At 31.8% G+C, this 17,622-nt stretch overlaps 1 protein-coding gene across 2 annotated transcripts in view; it reads right to left on the reverse strand.

Annotated features, from left to right (window-relative positions):
* Positions 1-2,127: 2,127 nt before the first annotated feature.
* LOC136989053 (dymeclin) overlaps positions 2,128-17,622 on the reverse strand; it is an 88,158-nt gene continuing 72,663 nt past the window's right edge. For both annotated transcript variants that reach the window (XM_067287139.1, XM_067287138.1), the window contains exons 14-16: positions 16,442-16,624; positions 16,186-16,299; positions 2,128-3,231 (exon numbers count right to left, since the gene is read on the reverse strand). In XM_067287139.1, coding sequence (XP_067143240.1) covers positions 3,082-3,231; positions 16,186-16,299; positions 16,442-16,624 — 447 coding nt within the window. In that variant the 3' untranslated portion in view covers positions 2,128-3,081. The remainder of the gene's footprint in view (positions 3,232-16,185; positions 16,300-16,441; positions 16,625-17,622) is intronic.

A 17,622-nucleotide genomic window follows, 5' to 3' on the forward strand; every position in this document is an offset into this window, starting at 1 on the left:
ACTGCGTGCGCTATCGTTCGGCGGCGAGAGTGACGTTGCCGTTCAGTGCAGCATGTGCTACACCTCCTCACTACATCGCACCGCCCGCCCTTTTACCTCTGCGAATCTAATTGCCAGTTGACTTTCCGCTCTCGCTAAATAAAATAAGTAATCCCTCTACTAGTCCTGGTGCATAATTCTAATTTACGGTCAATTGTGACGTCAATGAATCACGTGACGGAACGATTTATGATTATTTGATGACCATAAAACCAACTAGCGTAGAGGCAAAAAGGGCCTTTTCCGCAGCGGGATATATATGCAATTCATTAAGAATAGGTTGGGAGACAACACCATCAATACCATTTGTTTCTTGAGATCCTACGTCCAGAAAAGTCAAAAAAAAAATAAATAAATAAATATTAATAATAACAGAAGTGATTGACTAGACTAATATTTTATAACTTCGACTCTAATTCTATTAAGTAGGAGTTTTTAACTTTTATTCTATAAGTGGTTAGTGGACTAGGCTAGGCAATTTTATTGTGAAAATTGGTGAGAAACAGACTACCTAGTTAGGTAAATTGTTAATTAAATTAATGAGTATCAGTATCTTAGATATATGATGATATTAATGTATATGATTCATGATTGTCATAATAACAACTAATTACTTACTCACTACTTTACTAACACTAATAATTAAATTACTTATAAATAACTACAGACTGATATGTAGAGCCTATATAAGAAAACTGGCAAGACTGATAGCCACTTAGCCACTGATTATCCGTCCTTACATTATATTATATTAATACAAATTTATTAGTAGAATTACTTTTGCTATTATTTAACTTAAAGATTAGTTAAATGTTTACATTATAATTATAATCTAAAGTTAATTATCTCTATCTCAAGTGATAAACCGAACCAAAGTTGAAGTTTACTACCTAAATGTGTAAGTTTTACTGATTTATAGTGACCAGTCTAAATAATAAAAGTTTCTTAAGCATTTAGAAAAAAATGTTTTATTTCTTTAAAAAAACCATAAATTGCTGGATAGATAGAGATAGATAGATAACACTTTATTGCACCAAAAATACATCTGCACTGGATCCAGCTGGAATGATGTTGGTCCAGCAAAAATCCAGCTGGATTGAAAACACTGCTGGATTGCAATCCCTAACTGCCACCCCGGCCGCTTGGCCATCACTGAACAATGGTAGTTGGTCGTGTGTTCACAAGCTGGCCACATGGAGTTTTCTGGATTTTCTTCACATTTTTTAAACATCTAAATAGGGGCCAGTTTCCCATAGTAAATCATCTCAGGCAGCATCCCCTTGACAGATTGTTTATGGTAACACCACACATTGGCAAACAAACCTAATTAACCATTTCTTTCTTTTTTCATTTTTGGGAAACCAAACATTCTTAACCTTTTCATATAATGGCTGAGTGGTCAGAGTGGCAGCCTATCTCTCTGGGGACCCGGGATCGAATCTGGACGGGTCAAAAAATCTCCAGGAATTTTTCGGGGGGTCCACCCGGATATGTTGGGCCCCGTCCTTCATCACCCGACCGCTCCATTGTGCGCCTGGCTGAATCCATAATGAGCTTGCTAAGAGGCTCTCTTAGTGCCCACAGGGCAGAGATTTAAAAAAACTCTTCTTATTTAATCCTGAAAAGTTCAGAGCTGACGAACCAACAATAAGTAAGAAATAAAATTATTATTGAAAGTGACATTCAAAACTCCTACAGTACCAATGCATGCAGCTTGTGACAGCTAGAACCAAAATGGAATCAAGATCATCATCTTTATCACAAGCTTGATGATTTTAATAATCTGTGACACTAGTTTTGTATGATTCCACCAAATAATGGTTTTGTAATGATATGATATTTTAGCATTTTTTTTTCAGTGATTTTATCAATATTCAGATTTATGCATGCTTAGTGAAATGGCATTTAAAACTTCAACTGCTCATAACTTCTGATAAGGGCATCTTTCGATCTATGATAAAATCAATAGCCTTATTTTATGGCCTCCTTGAAATCTAACATTTTTAGTTTAATGTATTTTTCTGTAGGATGCATATTTTTTGTTATTTCAGTGGATTGATTAAATAGACTACTCTGTATAAAAGAGTGTATTTTTTTTAATAAAAATTTATTCTTGGATCCTTTAATTCAGAATAGCATCAGAATAGAAAATCAAATATCAAAGATACCTTCCAAAAACTACATTTCATGTAATATGATTTCACTTATTTTCTATCCAATATAAAATGCTTACTTGTCTTAATTAACAATTATAATTTGCAGTTTGAAATGCACTTCTTTTTAAAAACAGTTATTTTATTACAAAAGGAGAAACAAAGCTAATTTAAAAATGGATATATTGTATATAATGTAACATTTAATTTATATTAGATTAATACCTTACCTCACATCTTGAATATGTTTGGATTTTCTCATTACTTAAATGCGTTAATTATTTAACAACAAATTTTATAAAAAATTGTTAACAAAATATTTTATTAATTTACAAATGTTTAAATACCAAATTTTTAACAATATTTTAAATTTTGGTAGTACTTTATTTTATATTATTACCATTAGTACAATGTAATAAATAAAAATTGATTTAAAAATCCAAACTCTAACTTACACACATGGATAATAATCTATTTCAAAGTATGCCTGTGTAAATTATACTGTAAATTCTCATTAGAACTTCAAATAAACTTATTCCAAACAATATTTTATAAAGAAAAGAGAAAAATATAATTTTTTATTGAATTTTTAAAAATGTAAGCTATTTACAGAAATATAAAAGCATTATATATTATTTTGATCTAATTTTTAGAATACATAGACTAATAAAACATTTCTGTATTAATATTACAGTAATAATGTAGATTACTAAAGTTGTTTAATAAAAAAATTCTTGTCCTTCTACTTTTAGTAATCCAAAGAATTAAATATTAATTATATAAAAATAACAGTATTAATTAAGATTTATCATAAATATATAAATGATAAATGAATTAACTTTTAACAGTCCTTTAGATTCTGTAATTTAATAATATAATCCAATTTCATTCATGTTTCTTTATTTGGATTAAACAAAGTTATATGCTGTGGATTCCAATATAAATTTGAAGCTTGAAATACTAATGACCAAACGTAAGGAGTAAAAAATTCCTCTGGCTGCTCTTCTTCAACATATTTGAACTTCAACTCAGGAAATTTCTGAAATGTATATATATATATTTACTTACAAACCTTTCAGTAAATTTTTTTTTATAATCTGTTAAGACATTGAGACATTGAAATTGCATCATAAACAATTTTTTAAAATAGATATAAATGCTGCTTTGGGAATTTAGAATGAAATCTGGGTGAAAAGTCCCAAGAATTTTTTGTGGACAGTCTATCCCAAATATTTTGGTCCTGCTCCTCACCACCCAGCTACCACGTATTATGGTCCTGGCCAAGCCCATAATATTAATAGTATAAAAAAAAATCCCTCTTAATGCCTACAGGGCAGGAGGAACCACAAATGAAAAAATTTTATATATATATGTTATGGACAAAGTGATTAATCGGGCATTATTCATAATACCCGGTCATTATGGATAATGACCAGAAAGGGTGTGCAGTGTGATAAATATTGATTAATTTATCAAACTGACCAGTCATTATGAATACTGCTATCATCTAGTTGGGCAAAGTGATGATAGTCACTAGATATTGATACATACTAGTTATTGATATGTGTGTTCAAGAACTACCATGAATAAATAACTAGTGGTGTTAAACAATCAACGGCCTGCCGGCTGCTCCCCTCTGTGAGGAATCCGTTGAGATCACAAACAGTTGAGACCGCTGCCAAATTCGGTAGTAAATGCAATACACACGCACAACTCAGATGCAAGTGCTGATTGGCTAGTGTATTTTGGATGATCACTCCTCAACATATTATCATCACTTTGCCCAACTAGATGATAGCAGTATTCATAATGACTGGTCAATTTGATAAATTATTGAAATTTATTACAATCCCCGATTTTGTTGGTTATTATTCATAACACCCATATTAATCACTTTGTCCATAACATATAAAATAAAATAAACTAGTAGATGAGCCTGGCACTGCTCGGGCAAAAAATAACAGCAGCAAAGATCAAGATTATTAGAATATTTCATACTTCTAACCTTTCTATTATATTATATTATTATATTTGATTTATATTTACAAAGGTTATCTTATGTAAGAGTTTATCACACCAAGTGCCCAATCTAACACATTTTAAAAATTATTTAAATTGTATACAGTAGAGGAATAAAAAATTTTTAAAATGTATTAGATTGGCCACTTGGTGTGAAAAACCCTTACATAAGATAACCTTTATGATAAACAAACATTAAAACAAAAACCATATAAAGAGTTTGGTTATTTCAGCCTATCATTGTCACATTTATTGCAAAACTTAAATGGTACAAAATGACAATTCCATAGGTCAAGTAGACACCAATTGAAAATATGATTTTAAAATTTTTTAAAATATCATATTTTTTCCTAATGTTAACTCTATGAAATTGTACCATTCAAAGCCGAACATCAAATGGTAATCTGCCAACCAATCAAATTTCACAAACAACGGACTAAATATTTAAACTCGGCATCCTCAAAAACCTCTTAAAACATTTTGTGCTCACCGGTAATCTTGTATTATGTAATTTTCCTATTTGAATACCACCATACCACTGGTCTGACAGGAAGAATGATCTGTTGCAGGAGGAAGTCCAAGTAATTTGACCAAAAGTAGTCATTGACCTCCTCCTAGAAGAGAGGATGTTCAACTACTACTAATTAATACTGGTCTACTATTAATATTTAAAAAGTGATCTGTGTTAGTAGGATTTATACAAAAACCGACTTTTTAAAAAAACCGGTTTTTGAATCTCAACCCCCCAAAAAATAGAGATAAAGGATATTTACAACTTATTTTAAAACTTTTAAATTTATTTAATATTTATAAGATTTCGAAAATATAACAAAATAAAATCAATAAACGTCTACACAAAACAAAACAAAAAAAAAAATTCTATATTATCACATAAAACTATAAAATTTACTCCATAGAAAACCATAAAGAAAAACGAATAACAATGAATGCCTACAAAATATTTTATCTTTCATTTTTCCTTTGAAACTGTGATTTTAGACAGCAAGGAACATCTATAGATCTATTGCTCAACCATGTCTTTATTTTGCACACACAATTGCCAGAAATAGAAAAAACTCTCTCTCACTTGTGACTGAGCTGGTCTTTAAAGCATTTAATAATAAATCTAAAATTTTTCGTTCTTCTGTTTGTACCCTCTAATACTGAAAACTCCTTTTTTAGTGTCTTAGGGCTGGACAGAAGTTACTTTTTCAGGTTCTTGAAGATATCCCTACTCTACAAATTGAAAAAAAAATTTCGGAACAGAAACAGCAATAAGTGAATTTTGTTTGCTGAATCTGAAAATGAAGCCAGTTTTTCAGATTCAGACCCACCACATTATTATTATATACCATTAAAACATTGATGAAAAATTTGAATTTCCCACAGTGACCAAATTTATTGGTATATTAAATTTCATGCAATGCTAAATAAATTCTAATACTCAATTTCTAATATACTTCAAATTCTAATATTTTGCTGATTACATAAAAAACTGTTGTATAACATAACTAAAACAGGCATAAAAAGTACCTGAAATTTTTTTATAACTGGAGTCGGATAATCACTTCTTCCTTTTGTGTAGGGTAGGATCTTCTCTTTGCAAAAACCAGCAGTAGTCACTCATCATTGATTCGTCCCATCTCCCTTGGTAACGCTGCTCAATTTGCAATATGTTCTGGTGAAACTGTTCACCCTGCTCATCACTCACTGCACCCAAATTTGGTGGGGAAAAGTCCAGATGAGAATGCAAGAAATGAATTTTTAAGGACATCTGGCAGCCTAAATTTTTATAGTTCAGCAGGAGATTTTTTACTAAAATATCACTATTTTGTGCTTTGTTATTTCCAAGAAAACCATGGATTACATCCTTAAATGATTTCCATGCCTTTAGCTCTATGTTATTCAACTTCACGTCAAAATTTTCATCATTAAGTAATTTTCTAATATGAGGTCCAATGAATATTCCTTCCTTTAATTTAGCTTCACTTAACCTAGGAAACACTTGGCTTACATGTTTAAATCCTGGTCCTTCTTTATTCAGTGTTTTAACAAAATTTTTTATCAACCCCAATTTTATATGTAAAGGGGGGCAAAATTGCTTGTTGAGGGTTGACTAATGGAACAAACATACTTAATATTGTTTTGCCCAGGAGTGAAAGTGTCTCTTTTAGGCCAATCTTTAACCACATAATGTTCACTTGTTGCACAACTGTCCCACAGACATAAAAAGCAGCAGTATTTTGTAAAGCCACCTTGCAGTCTGAGAAGACCAATAACTTTTAGGTCGCCACAGATATGACATAAGTGAACACTATAATTGACTGCTTTTAAAATTAATGACATATTTTCATATGTTTCTTTCAAACCAACAGCATGTGCTACTGGTATAGAAGAATTCTTGTTTGAATTATGCAGTAGCATTGCTTTTAAGCTCATTTTTGATAAGTCTATAAATAACTGCCAATCATCAGCTTTATAAGGAATATTCAACTCAGACATCAAACCATTTATATCACAACAGGAACACAACTGATCTGCCATAGTGAAATATTTCATTAAATCCTTATTTCTGTGTCTGAAAAATGAAACTTTGGTATCCTTATTGCAACTGGTTTAAACATGCCCTTAACACTTCTACTTGCTGTTTTGGTAAATGCAAGTCGTGAACCAAATCGTTTAGTTCTACTTGTGAAATGAGATGTGGTTCACTATTTGATTTTTCTGGTATAAAATCTTCGTCTCTTGAACCTTGTGCCACTGCATCAGAACAATCCTCTTCAGAATCAGAAATCTCCTGCCAAGAAGCTGGGGCTGTGGGAATAGGTAAATTCTCTCCATGATGAACTGGACTCATAGCCAATGGAATATTTGGATACACAATATTACTTTCATTTTTTAGCAGAGAAACCTCTGATGTTTATTAAACAGAAGTAGCATGTGTCATAATGTCAAAGGAACAAGTCAAAGCTTGCCATTTTTACATGGGCTGGGATTGAACATCTGACTGCCCTTAAAATCAAAAACCTAAATAACGTGACGTGATAGAGCATTTCTGATCACACTTTCCGTTTCCATTTCAGCACGAAAAATACATTATAAAAAAATCACTGATGTATCTGTTCCAAAAATCATGTAGACTAGTGTATTTATATATTGATTTTGCCATAGCATTTTTTAAAGCTGGCTTGATTTTCTTCTTTGCCACTTTTTAATCATCGCAGTCATCTTCTATAGAACAATTTGGATATAATCTCAATAATATTTGTCCACATAACTAAATGATATCAGATTTTGCAGCTAGTGGAAGAAATACGCTAGAAGACTATCCAAATGTTCTGTGGATTTTGTAAATAAAGGAGAAGTGTTACTAATCCCAGTGTGTTCTCTTTTGAATTCGTACTTCTACAGCATGTAACAACTTGAAACTAATTTCAGTTTTCAAATTTTTCAATTCACATAACAGAAATTCAAATATGCCTTCACTCGTTAATAAATAAGACGACAAGATGCAAATCTTGTTGTCCTAAGGCATCAGCTGCTAAACGTATTGGTCCTAAAACTTTAAGGATCTCTACAATTTTACAATACTGTGCTTCATTCCACATGTGAGAAGCACCAATGTCATTCAAAGCTAAAAAAACACATTCTTTTAAGTGCACAAATCTTTCTATCGTTTTTTCATTGTTGCAAGATTTCTCCCTATTGTAGGAGAATTGGACTGCTTTTTAGGCATAGGAGGATTTTTTGTTTTTGTAGTTAGTTTTATGAAACTTAGTATTTAACAATATTCCTGTTTTATGCCAGAGACTATTTTGTGTCAAAATGTTGATGTTTTTAATCAAATAATTAATTAATTTTTATGTTTAAGTATAGACTCAAAAACAAATTTTTTTATTTGGGAAAACCCAGTTTTCAAATTATATAAATTTCTTCAAAAAGCCGGTTTTTCAAAACTGGATTCTAAAAACCAACAAACCCTATATGTTAGACAGGTTGTGGTGGTCCCGCATGTGATCAAAGTTGCTAACCTTAACATCCGAAAGGTATCATATAAAACTTGTTTAAATTACAAAATCTTGTAAAAATGCTAGAATAATTGCTTTTATGTGATAATAGTGATTAAATTTTGGCAACAGATTGTATAAACTACATGGGAAGTATGCTCTTGTAAAAACTGCATTTATAGAGAAAGTATTGGACTGAAATTTGTAAAAATTGTAGACCTATAAATTCTGACTGTCATTCCATCTGTCTGTCCTTCCTTAATCCTAAGAAAGAAATTAGAAAGATGAAAGTTGAGACCAGATATGGAAAACATAGGGACAAGAGGCCCAGATTAACTATATATGAACTTCCAACTTGGAACAGAAGCCACATTACTTTGATTCAAAATTTCCCCCCAAACAGAGTTAGATAGATGACTGACATGACTCTATTGCTAACAGGAAAAGTATGACATATAGGGGCAAGACTACCACTAAAAAAATTGTTAATTGTTAATAAACAATTGCTCATTAAAAATAGTTTGGTTTATTTGGTTACAGCAATGTGACATGTGAGCAATCTGCTGAGGGAAATGCATCTCAGGAAGACTTTTATGGGAAGCTGAACTCTATATAGGTGTTACTAAAATAAAGAAAACCCAGAAAACTCCATATGGCCATGCCCGATGAACTAACTACCAGAGTTTGGTGGTTTTATGCACTCGGCTACTGGAAGGCACTTATTAGAATTAAGAAAGTACCATTCAGAAATAAAAAAAAACCCAAGTGATTAGATGTGGAAAATTAAATACTTATAGACTTTTCATAGGATTACACTTTTGATTCCACGCAGGCAAGTGCTATGTGCTACCTGTTGCAGTAATGATATAGCACATCTATTTCATACTATATCATTGTCACAGTAATTAAGTGAATATATTATATATTTTTTAAAATTATATCCTTTTTTATAAGAATTATAATTAGTTTATTATTTTTTAAAATTTTTTGCCAATAGATGGTGCTGTGTGTAAATCGGCAAATCAAATGTAGATAGAAATTAATTGATTTACAGAAATCCAATAGATATTTTGTGGTGGAATGTATGAAATTATCTAAGTTAGAAGTATGTAAAAAACATAACTGCCAAGTTTTGTAGCAATTGGTTGAATGGCATAGGAATGCATAGCAAACAAAGATCCTCATTTATATATATATATACCTCGTATATACTACAGGGCTTTGTCCCTAATGTCTATGATGGCCTAACTCTTCACTTGCTTGGAACACTTATATCTCATATAGACTATTCATAACAAAAAATTGTGATGTTCAACCCTCCACAAGGAACCAACCCCCTTGGGGTGGTTCCTTGTAGACGGTTGCTCTATCCCTCATTGGGTGGGTAGCCCAGCCCTCCCACTGCTGTTCTTTTCACTCAACGCAACCTCCCCTATGGAACATTCTTTACGATGGGCTTCTCAACTCTATCAATACCTCTGACTTCCCTGGCAATCCTTATCTGCAAGGTTATGCAGATGACACTGTCGTCCTGCTTTCTCACCAAAATCATGAGGTTCTTCAACAGCACACTAACAATCTCCTACAAAGTATTCTTAACTGGAGTGAGGACAATTACCTCATCATTAACCATAATAAAAGTTACTGTATGGTCTTTCCTAAAGAGAATCCATTACGTAAAAAAACCGACCATCCGTATCAAGGGCCAAAGGATTCAATGTGTCAATAGTATGAAATACCTTGGGGTAATCCTTGACCCCAAACTGACCTGGAGGGATCACACTCAATATGTGTACAATAAGGCAATTCGTGTCACCCACTCCCTCAGGAGTATTGCCAGGAACTACTGGGGGCTTGATCATCGAACCAGCCAGCTCATCTATACGGGTGCAATTGAACCGATTCTAACCTATGGAAGCGAGGAGTGGGGCTACGCAGCCAACAACATCCATATCAGACAGAAACTGCTCTCCGCACAGCGTAAAGCTGCGATTGCAATCACCAAATCTTATAGGACCGCTCCAACCAATGCCCTCCTGGTCATCGCTGGGCTCCTTCCTATTCACCTGGTAATCCTTGCAAGGTATCTAAGGAATCTACTTATGAAACTTCATTTTCGTAACATCACTGAACCTGAACTAAGAAAGTTGATCTCCAAAATGCATCTCCCCGACTCCTTCAACAAATTGATTAATGACATTTCTAACTACGGGATTGACCTCAACTGCAATATTAACCGGCTCCACCCTGCAATTTCTCCCACCAATAGGATTAACTTTAATTTACCACCCTCACTTACTGGAGTAAATTTCTTCACTGACGGCTCAAAAACCTGGGATGCTGTGGGCGCCTCTGCTTGCCTGGTCGATAGCACTAAGAAACATCATTGGCAAACTGCTCTTCGCCTGCGTAATCAATGCTCTAACAACCAGGCGGAATCCCTGGCCATCCTTGCCACGCTGAAGCATATCAATCAAAATATCTCTTGCTTTTCGGGAAAAACTGTCAACATCATTACAGACAGTCGTGTGGCACTCCATCAGATAAAGAATCGGAACCAAAAACTGCCCATCGTTGACAAAAGTCTTAACCTCCTTAATGAAATCAATAACTCAGCCAACATCAATTTCTATTGGGTTCAGAGTCACTCTGGGAATCCTGGTAATGAAAGGGCCGACAGGCTGGCTAAGAATGCCCACAAGATAGCTGACTCCTATGCTTATGAGGCCATTCCTCTCTCTACTCTTCGCAGAGAACTGCACGAACTACTCACTACCATCTGGCAAAAAGAGTGGGATACAGGCACCACCGGCCGGCACACGTACAAATTTCTCCCAAGTGTCAGCACACGTCTTAACTTATCCTTCTTCCACACCAACCATGCCATCACTCAGCTTATGACGGCGCATGGGAACTTCCGGGCGTACCTTAATCGTTTCCTCAAGAAAGGAAACGGTAAGTGCAATTGTGACATCGTAGAAGAAGAGGATCCATTCCACGTTTTATTCACCTGCCCTAAGTACACCTCCTACCGCGGAAATCTGCGTAACGTAGTGCAAGCGGAAGGTCATCATTGGCCTTGTAACTTCAGTGTCCTCCTCTCCTCAGCACGGATTTTCCATGGACTAAAAAACTTCTGTAAGCATCTTCCATTAATGAACTTTTACAACGGACCCAGAATGATAGTCTAGTTGTCGGACTTATTACTGCTTACATTATAAGGGCTAGCCCCTTTGTGTCCTGCTCCAATCTGCCCCAGCTTATCAATCCTGTTTTTTAGTGGGCGGACATCTGTTTTTTACTGTACAACTGTTACTTTTCAGAGCGTACTCTTCTCTGTCTACTACACGCTTATTTGTACTGCTAGCACCACTCTTTATTTTCAGAATCCCATCCAATTGGTCCCTGCGTATCGCTCTACTGTTCTATTCTTTCCCCCCTTTTTTCTCCCCATCCCATTCCCTTCCCCCATCCTTCTCTCACCCTCTCTATCACCCCCCTTTCTTATTGGCAACACCCCTGGGTACGCCATTTCTTTCGCACACTATCACTATCACACTATTATCTTTGCTCTTCTCTTGGCCCACCCCATTACCCTGCTTTGCTTGGCCCACTCGCCTTTGCTTCTCTCACTTGTTCAAAAATTTTGTGATGATTCCCAGTACCACTGTTTCTATTTTGTTTTTTTCATGACAGAAAAGTGTTGTGATGATTTTAAATCTTATTATTTTATATATATAAAGTACAATAATCACAACACAAATTTAATAAAATCCACCAAAATATTAAAGAAAATATATTCATCATTTTCTTAAATCTAAAATCTCTCGTAAACAATAAACAAACTTGCATCTGTAATGATCTCTTTATTTAAATTAAAATAGTAATCAAACTTTTAGATAAAATCTATATTTTAATACTCTATAAAAACTCTCTAGACTAATATGAATTAGGTCTAATTAATATGAATATGCTCAGTGAATGCCCTCATCTAGATAAGAATGGTCATCTTGGAAGTTGCTGACAAGTAAAACAAACAACTTAAAATCTGGATATTTAATCAATAACTGTGGTATTGATAAAGAACTTTAATATTGACTGATCCCAAAAACAGTTAAAAATCAAAAATATCCTAAAATCAATGAGTAGTCTTCTCTATAAGCTGTATTGCTATACAAAGTTCTTCACTATTTGTTACATATAGGGAAATTATGAGTAAGAGATATCAATTAAGAGATTATATTTACCAAATAAGAAATGGATTATCCATTTCTTATTAATTTGTATGCAAAAGTAAATTGAATGTCTTACAACACAATGAAAAATATTGTCCATCTAGTTCAGTTACTAACAGCAACTTATTTGAACATTGATCAAACATTCAATACCACGTTCAACTATCCATATAACCAATTCAACATTTCTATATTATTTGAACAAGTAAATGTTGGCACTATGTTTTTGAACATAAAACACAATCTAAATTCATAAAGTAAATCTTAAACAAGACAAAGTATATTTTCTCAATTCTTAATCAAAATTTAATTTTTTAGATCTCTAATTTATTATACTGTATCATTTATCTACATGAAGTAATTCAAATTAAAATATGTCCTTTTTTGTTCTAAATCTGATTATTATTCAATATAACTGAAATCCTCAAATCTCTCTCTCAAAATTTAGAGTATCTGATAATGATAAAAATTTCTAAAAGTTGTTTAATGTGCTTTTTAATTTAATATAGCAAAGGCAATTTCAATATTACAAAGTGAATATAACAACATTATTTAAATTTTATAAATATTCCAATCTTTATAATACATTTAAAAATCACTAAAGCATAACAATTTAAATAATTACATTAATATTTTACATTATTATTATTAAAATATTAATTTAAAAAATCTTATTTTCAAGTTAACAAAAAATGTATTTAACAAGTTGAAAGGCCTGATGCAGGCATTGGGGCATACTAAATTACAAATAAAAATAATAATATACTGAGTATTATACTGTAAAAATATACTGTTAACACATTTACTGCCAACTACAAGATGACTCGTATTTTACGTTACTGCCTAGGATGCCACCTACGAGTTATATTGTAGTTTGTTTCCTTGCCATATTTGTGCAGCTATGATGTAATTCGTAGTATATCAGTGTAAATATGAATAGATAGCCTCAGGGGCAAGAACAGAAAATCAAGTTTGGCTTACATGAACAGAACATTTATTAATAAATTAACAGAAAATATAATCCTGGAAAGTTCATTCAAAATCAAAAGCAAAACAATATTTTTATTGTTTGTGATAATTTTTGAAACAATCTTCCATGCAAAGAGCTGGCTTCTCTGGACAGATGGGACAGAAATAACGCATTTCTCGGCATTTTTTTAGCTTTGGTACAAATTTGACATGGCTTTGTCGGAGGCTGTTTTTTTTCAGTAGGTAGGATACTCTGTAAGTAGTGAAGCTCTTGCAATCTAATTTTTTTAAAAATTGGTTGAATCTCTTTTCCAATCAATGCTTCGATGAATGCTTCTCTAAACTTTATAAGTTTTATTTTAGAAGAAGTTGCTTTTTAAAAGAGTTTGTGCACATTGTGTATATATATCTCTATAATATGTAATGCAACCTTTTTGGGCCATCTAATAGTCTTTCTTAGAGCTGTGCAGTACAATAGCATTTGATCTGATCAATCAATGCCAGAGATTCCATGATTGTAATCTCAAATTATATTCTGTTTCATTGAACATTCTAGTCAGTGGACTTTTCTTATTCATATTGAGGTACCTATAATTTGATTATAAAAATAAGTAAAAAAAATAACACACTCAAAAAAGACGTAAATGTGATGTGCTCAACTCTATACAGGTACTCCTCACTTTACGACCTATCTGCTTAACGACCACTCGCACTTACGACCAATCAAGTTTTGACCTGCAATTCGGGGAATCCCCTTTCTCAGCTTGAGTGTTGGTCAGTGACGGATGGTGACATGTGCACTAAGCGTACTATAATAGTCTTATAGTACTATAATAGGCTAATAGCGTACTATAATAGTCTTTTTATGAATAAATTTGAAGTTTGTTGCATAATTTGTATAATTTTACAATGATCCTATATTCCTGACGCAAGCTCCTCGCTTATCGACCAATTCGCTTAATGATGTAGTCGTCGGAACGGAACTTGGTCGTAAAGTGAGGAGTACCTGTATCTGATTTATTACTAACAAATTTAGGCACACATCTCTGATTGGCTGTAGCAAAGTGACAGGACAAATCGTGTCTGTGCACGAATTAACTTGTAGTTTGGCTTTAGGGAAGAGCTTTCTGTTACATAAGCCAACTACGAGATAATTCGTAAAATCTTTTTTTTTTTTTTTTAAACGCATTCTATATGCTTTTTGATTATTAAAATGTACTCTGATTAGAGTTTTTAATAATATAATATAATTAAATTAAGGTGGCATTTTACACCGAAATCCTGAAAACTCACGTGGCAGTCAACGTGTTAAATTAACAATATAAAATAATTTATATTGTTAATTTAAATAATAGCTAGGGTGCCCCTCGTGGCCATTTTTGGCATACCGTGATAGAAAGAGACTGCCCATTTTTTCAGCTTTATATAGTAGATATGAAAAATTTTTGACTAATTTTGGCCATCTTTAGCATCAAACAAACAAACAAACAGAATAAGATACTTTACAATTTAACTTTGGAATATTTTCCTTCAACATTTAAATTAATATTAGAAAAAAGATTTCAAATAACTGTTATGGAAGCAATGTATAATCTTGTTACATATTCTGGCTACTGTATACTGTAGTAAGTTGTAAGTGAAGTGGTGTCAGATGATAATTTGTATGTGCATAATCAATAAAGCAATAAAATGAACTGGTTCACTGTAAAAAAAAAAAAAGCCCAAAGAGAGATGTTTTTTCCCATCCAAAATGCATAGCATTAAAGGTTGTTAAAGTTGACTTAATGGTCTTAGTTCCTTTTAAAAAAAAACAGATATTGAAGAGATATAACGTTTGTGTACATACTAGTCTCTATGACATCCATTCGCCAGAATATATAACAAAAAAAAAGTACAGACTTATAAAAAAAATAAAAGTGTTTGTATAGTTAATTGAAATTTAAATTTATTCTTTACTGATTATATACATAATCAGGAAAGTATAATCTTCTGATGACATAAATAAAGCATACTCCTAGACATATATGATATTTCTAGGAAAAAAGACAGGATATATGAAATACCATTACATATCATCTACTACAGCCCTGATAATGTTAATTTTATTCTGATTTTATTATGTCTAATTTTTTATAATTTTTGCATAAATTTAACATTTTGGTTTTTAACATGATAACTACATTAGGTTCCATATATTGTAACTAATTTCAAAATTATGAATCATCAAAGCTAACTATTCCTCAAACAAAAATTTTTGTTAATAAAATACATAAGATTAAAAAAACAAACATTCTAAATAATATTATATTTAAATGTAAAAATAATTCAAAAGATTCTGTCAAATAGGAACAGATTTATAAAATCATTTTTGATCAACTATGATTTCATAATCATATGTAGCCAAAACAGTTCATTTTTAATAGAAGATTGCCTTTTTTTACTGTTATATTTCATTAGTATAGCAATATTTTATGTAACAGCTAATGAAAGTAGAAGCAAAATCACATTCTCTCTACTACATGCCTACGATATACTTCAATAGGTATTAGCTCATGAATATCTTGAGTTAACATTTGTGAATTTCAAGAAATTAAATTTTTGAAAATGAGTAATTTTTCAAAATTTTTTTTGTTGAATGAAAAATATTAATTTCTTTTAAGAAGTATTTATTCAACAAAAAACTTGTTTAGGCTTTGAATGAACTTTCTACTTGTGTTTAGCAGCTAATATTAAATAAAAACTCAAAATAAGTATAATTCTTACTTTTAATTTATCACAAGGCCATTGTAAAGTAGCCTGTTTTATAATTTCAGAAACTTCAGCTACTGATAAATTTTTATCAGCTGTTTCTAGTTTTGATGAAAAGAATACTAAAACCTGAAACAGAAAAATAACATTTAAAATTTACTTTTTATGCTTTCTTTTCCTACATTAAAAATTCAAAAAAATATATTTGTCTTTTTTATATTCCAAGCAGTATATTAAGTACTAAGATTTTAAGTTTAATAAAAACACATACTGTATCTATATTTTGAATGATATCTTGAAAAGTTGGATGAGTACGAAAAATTTCAAACACATGACGTTTATATAATAAAGTATACAGAAGATTTGGATTATGTGCAAGTTGAGCAGTTAAACAAGAATTTAAGATTTCTAACACCATACGTAATACTTCCTCTAAAATAGAAAGATCTTGCATCTGAAAATATAATATATAATAATTGATTTGTATATTATATTTGTGTGTTCCAAAATATAAAAAATTAAACAACATTACAAAACTTTCACTTAATGTAATCAGAAATTCACTCATAATTATCATTATGTTACTAATGATAAGTTTGAATTTACTTAGATTAATAATGATCAATTGACAAAACAGAAAACAGTTAATTACAAGCTGCATCATCCCAATAAAAACATTAACATAAATCAACTTAAATCATCCAATCAAATAAGATGTTTACTCTTAGTAGGTTAAACATTTATTTTATCTTGCACTCAATACTGTATACAGTGCTATAGTTTAAATTTCAATTTATAATACTTGTTACTTTTTTCATAGGTTAGCTGTTTCCTGTTGTTGAAGATCAATCTTCATTATTATTTACTTAAAGTATAGTACTGTACTATACCCCTTAGCATAATGGCAGAAAAAAATAAAAAATTCAAAGATTTGTTCTTTAAAAATAAACAAAATTTTGGAATGCTAAGATAAGTTGCCAAAAATGAGTCAATGCAATGCTTCTGCACAGTTAAAAATTCCATAGCCAATTATGTACAAGATTTTGAAATGTTAGGGGAAAAAAAGCAAGTGGATGATTCACAAAAGAAATTCAATCAAAAAAAGTAAATGAAGCTGAATTAGCTTTGAAGCTTTGCTTTAGTAATGTTTGTGAATAAATGCACCTATTAATGGGTTGCTAATGCAACATAAAGCAGAAGAATTAGCTAAAAATGTGAAAAAGAAAGATTTTATTGCAAGCAGTAGATGGTTCAACCAGTGGAGAAAATGAGAGAACATTGTGTACAGATGCACTCATAATGAGAAGTTCTGATTATGCATTAGCTGAATTATGGATAAAGCCAGAACAGCCAAAATTGCATTGCTGAATATTCAGCAAGGAATATCTACAATGCAGACAAAATAGCATTTTATTTTCATGCAATGTCTGATCACAGTTATATGTTTAACCA

The sequence above is a fragment of the Centruroides vittatus genome, unplaced genomic scaffold (assembly GCF_030686945.1).
Source record: "Centruroides vittatus isolate TY-2023 unplaced genomic scaffold, ASM3068694v2 scaffold_435, whole genome shotgun sequence".
Classification (NCBI taxonomy): Eukaryota; Metazoa; Arthropoda; class Arachnida; order Scorpiones; family Buthidae; genus Centruroides; species Centruroides vittatus.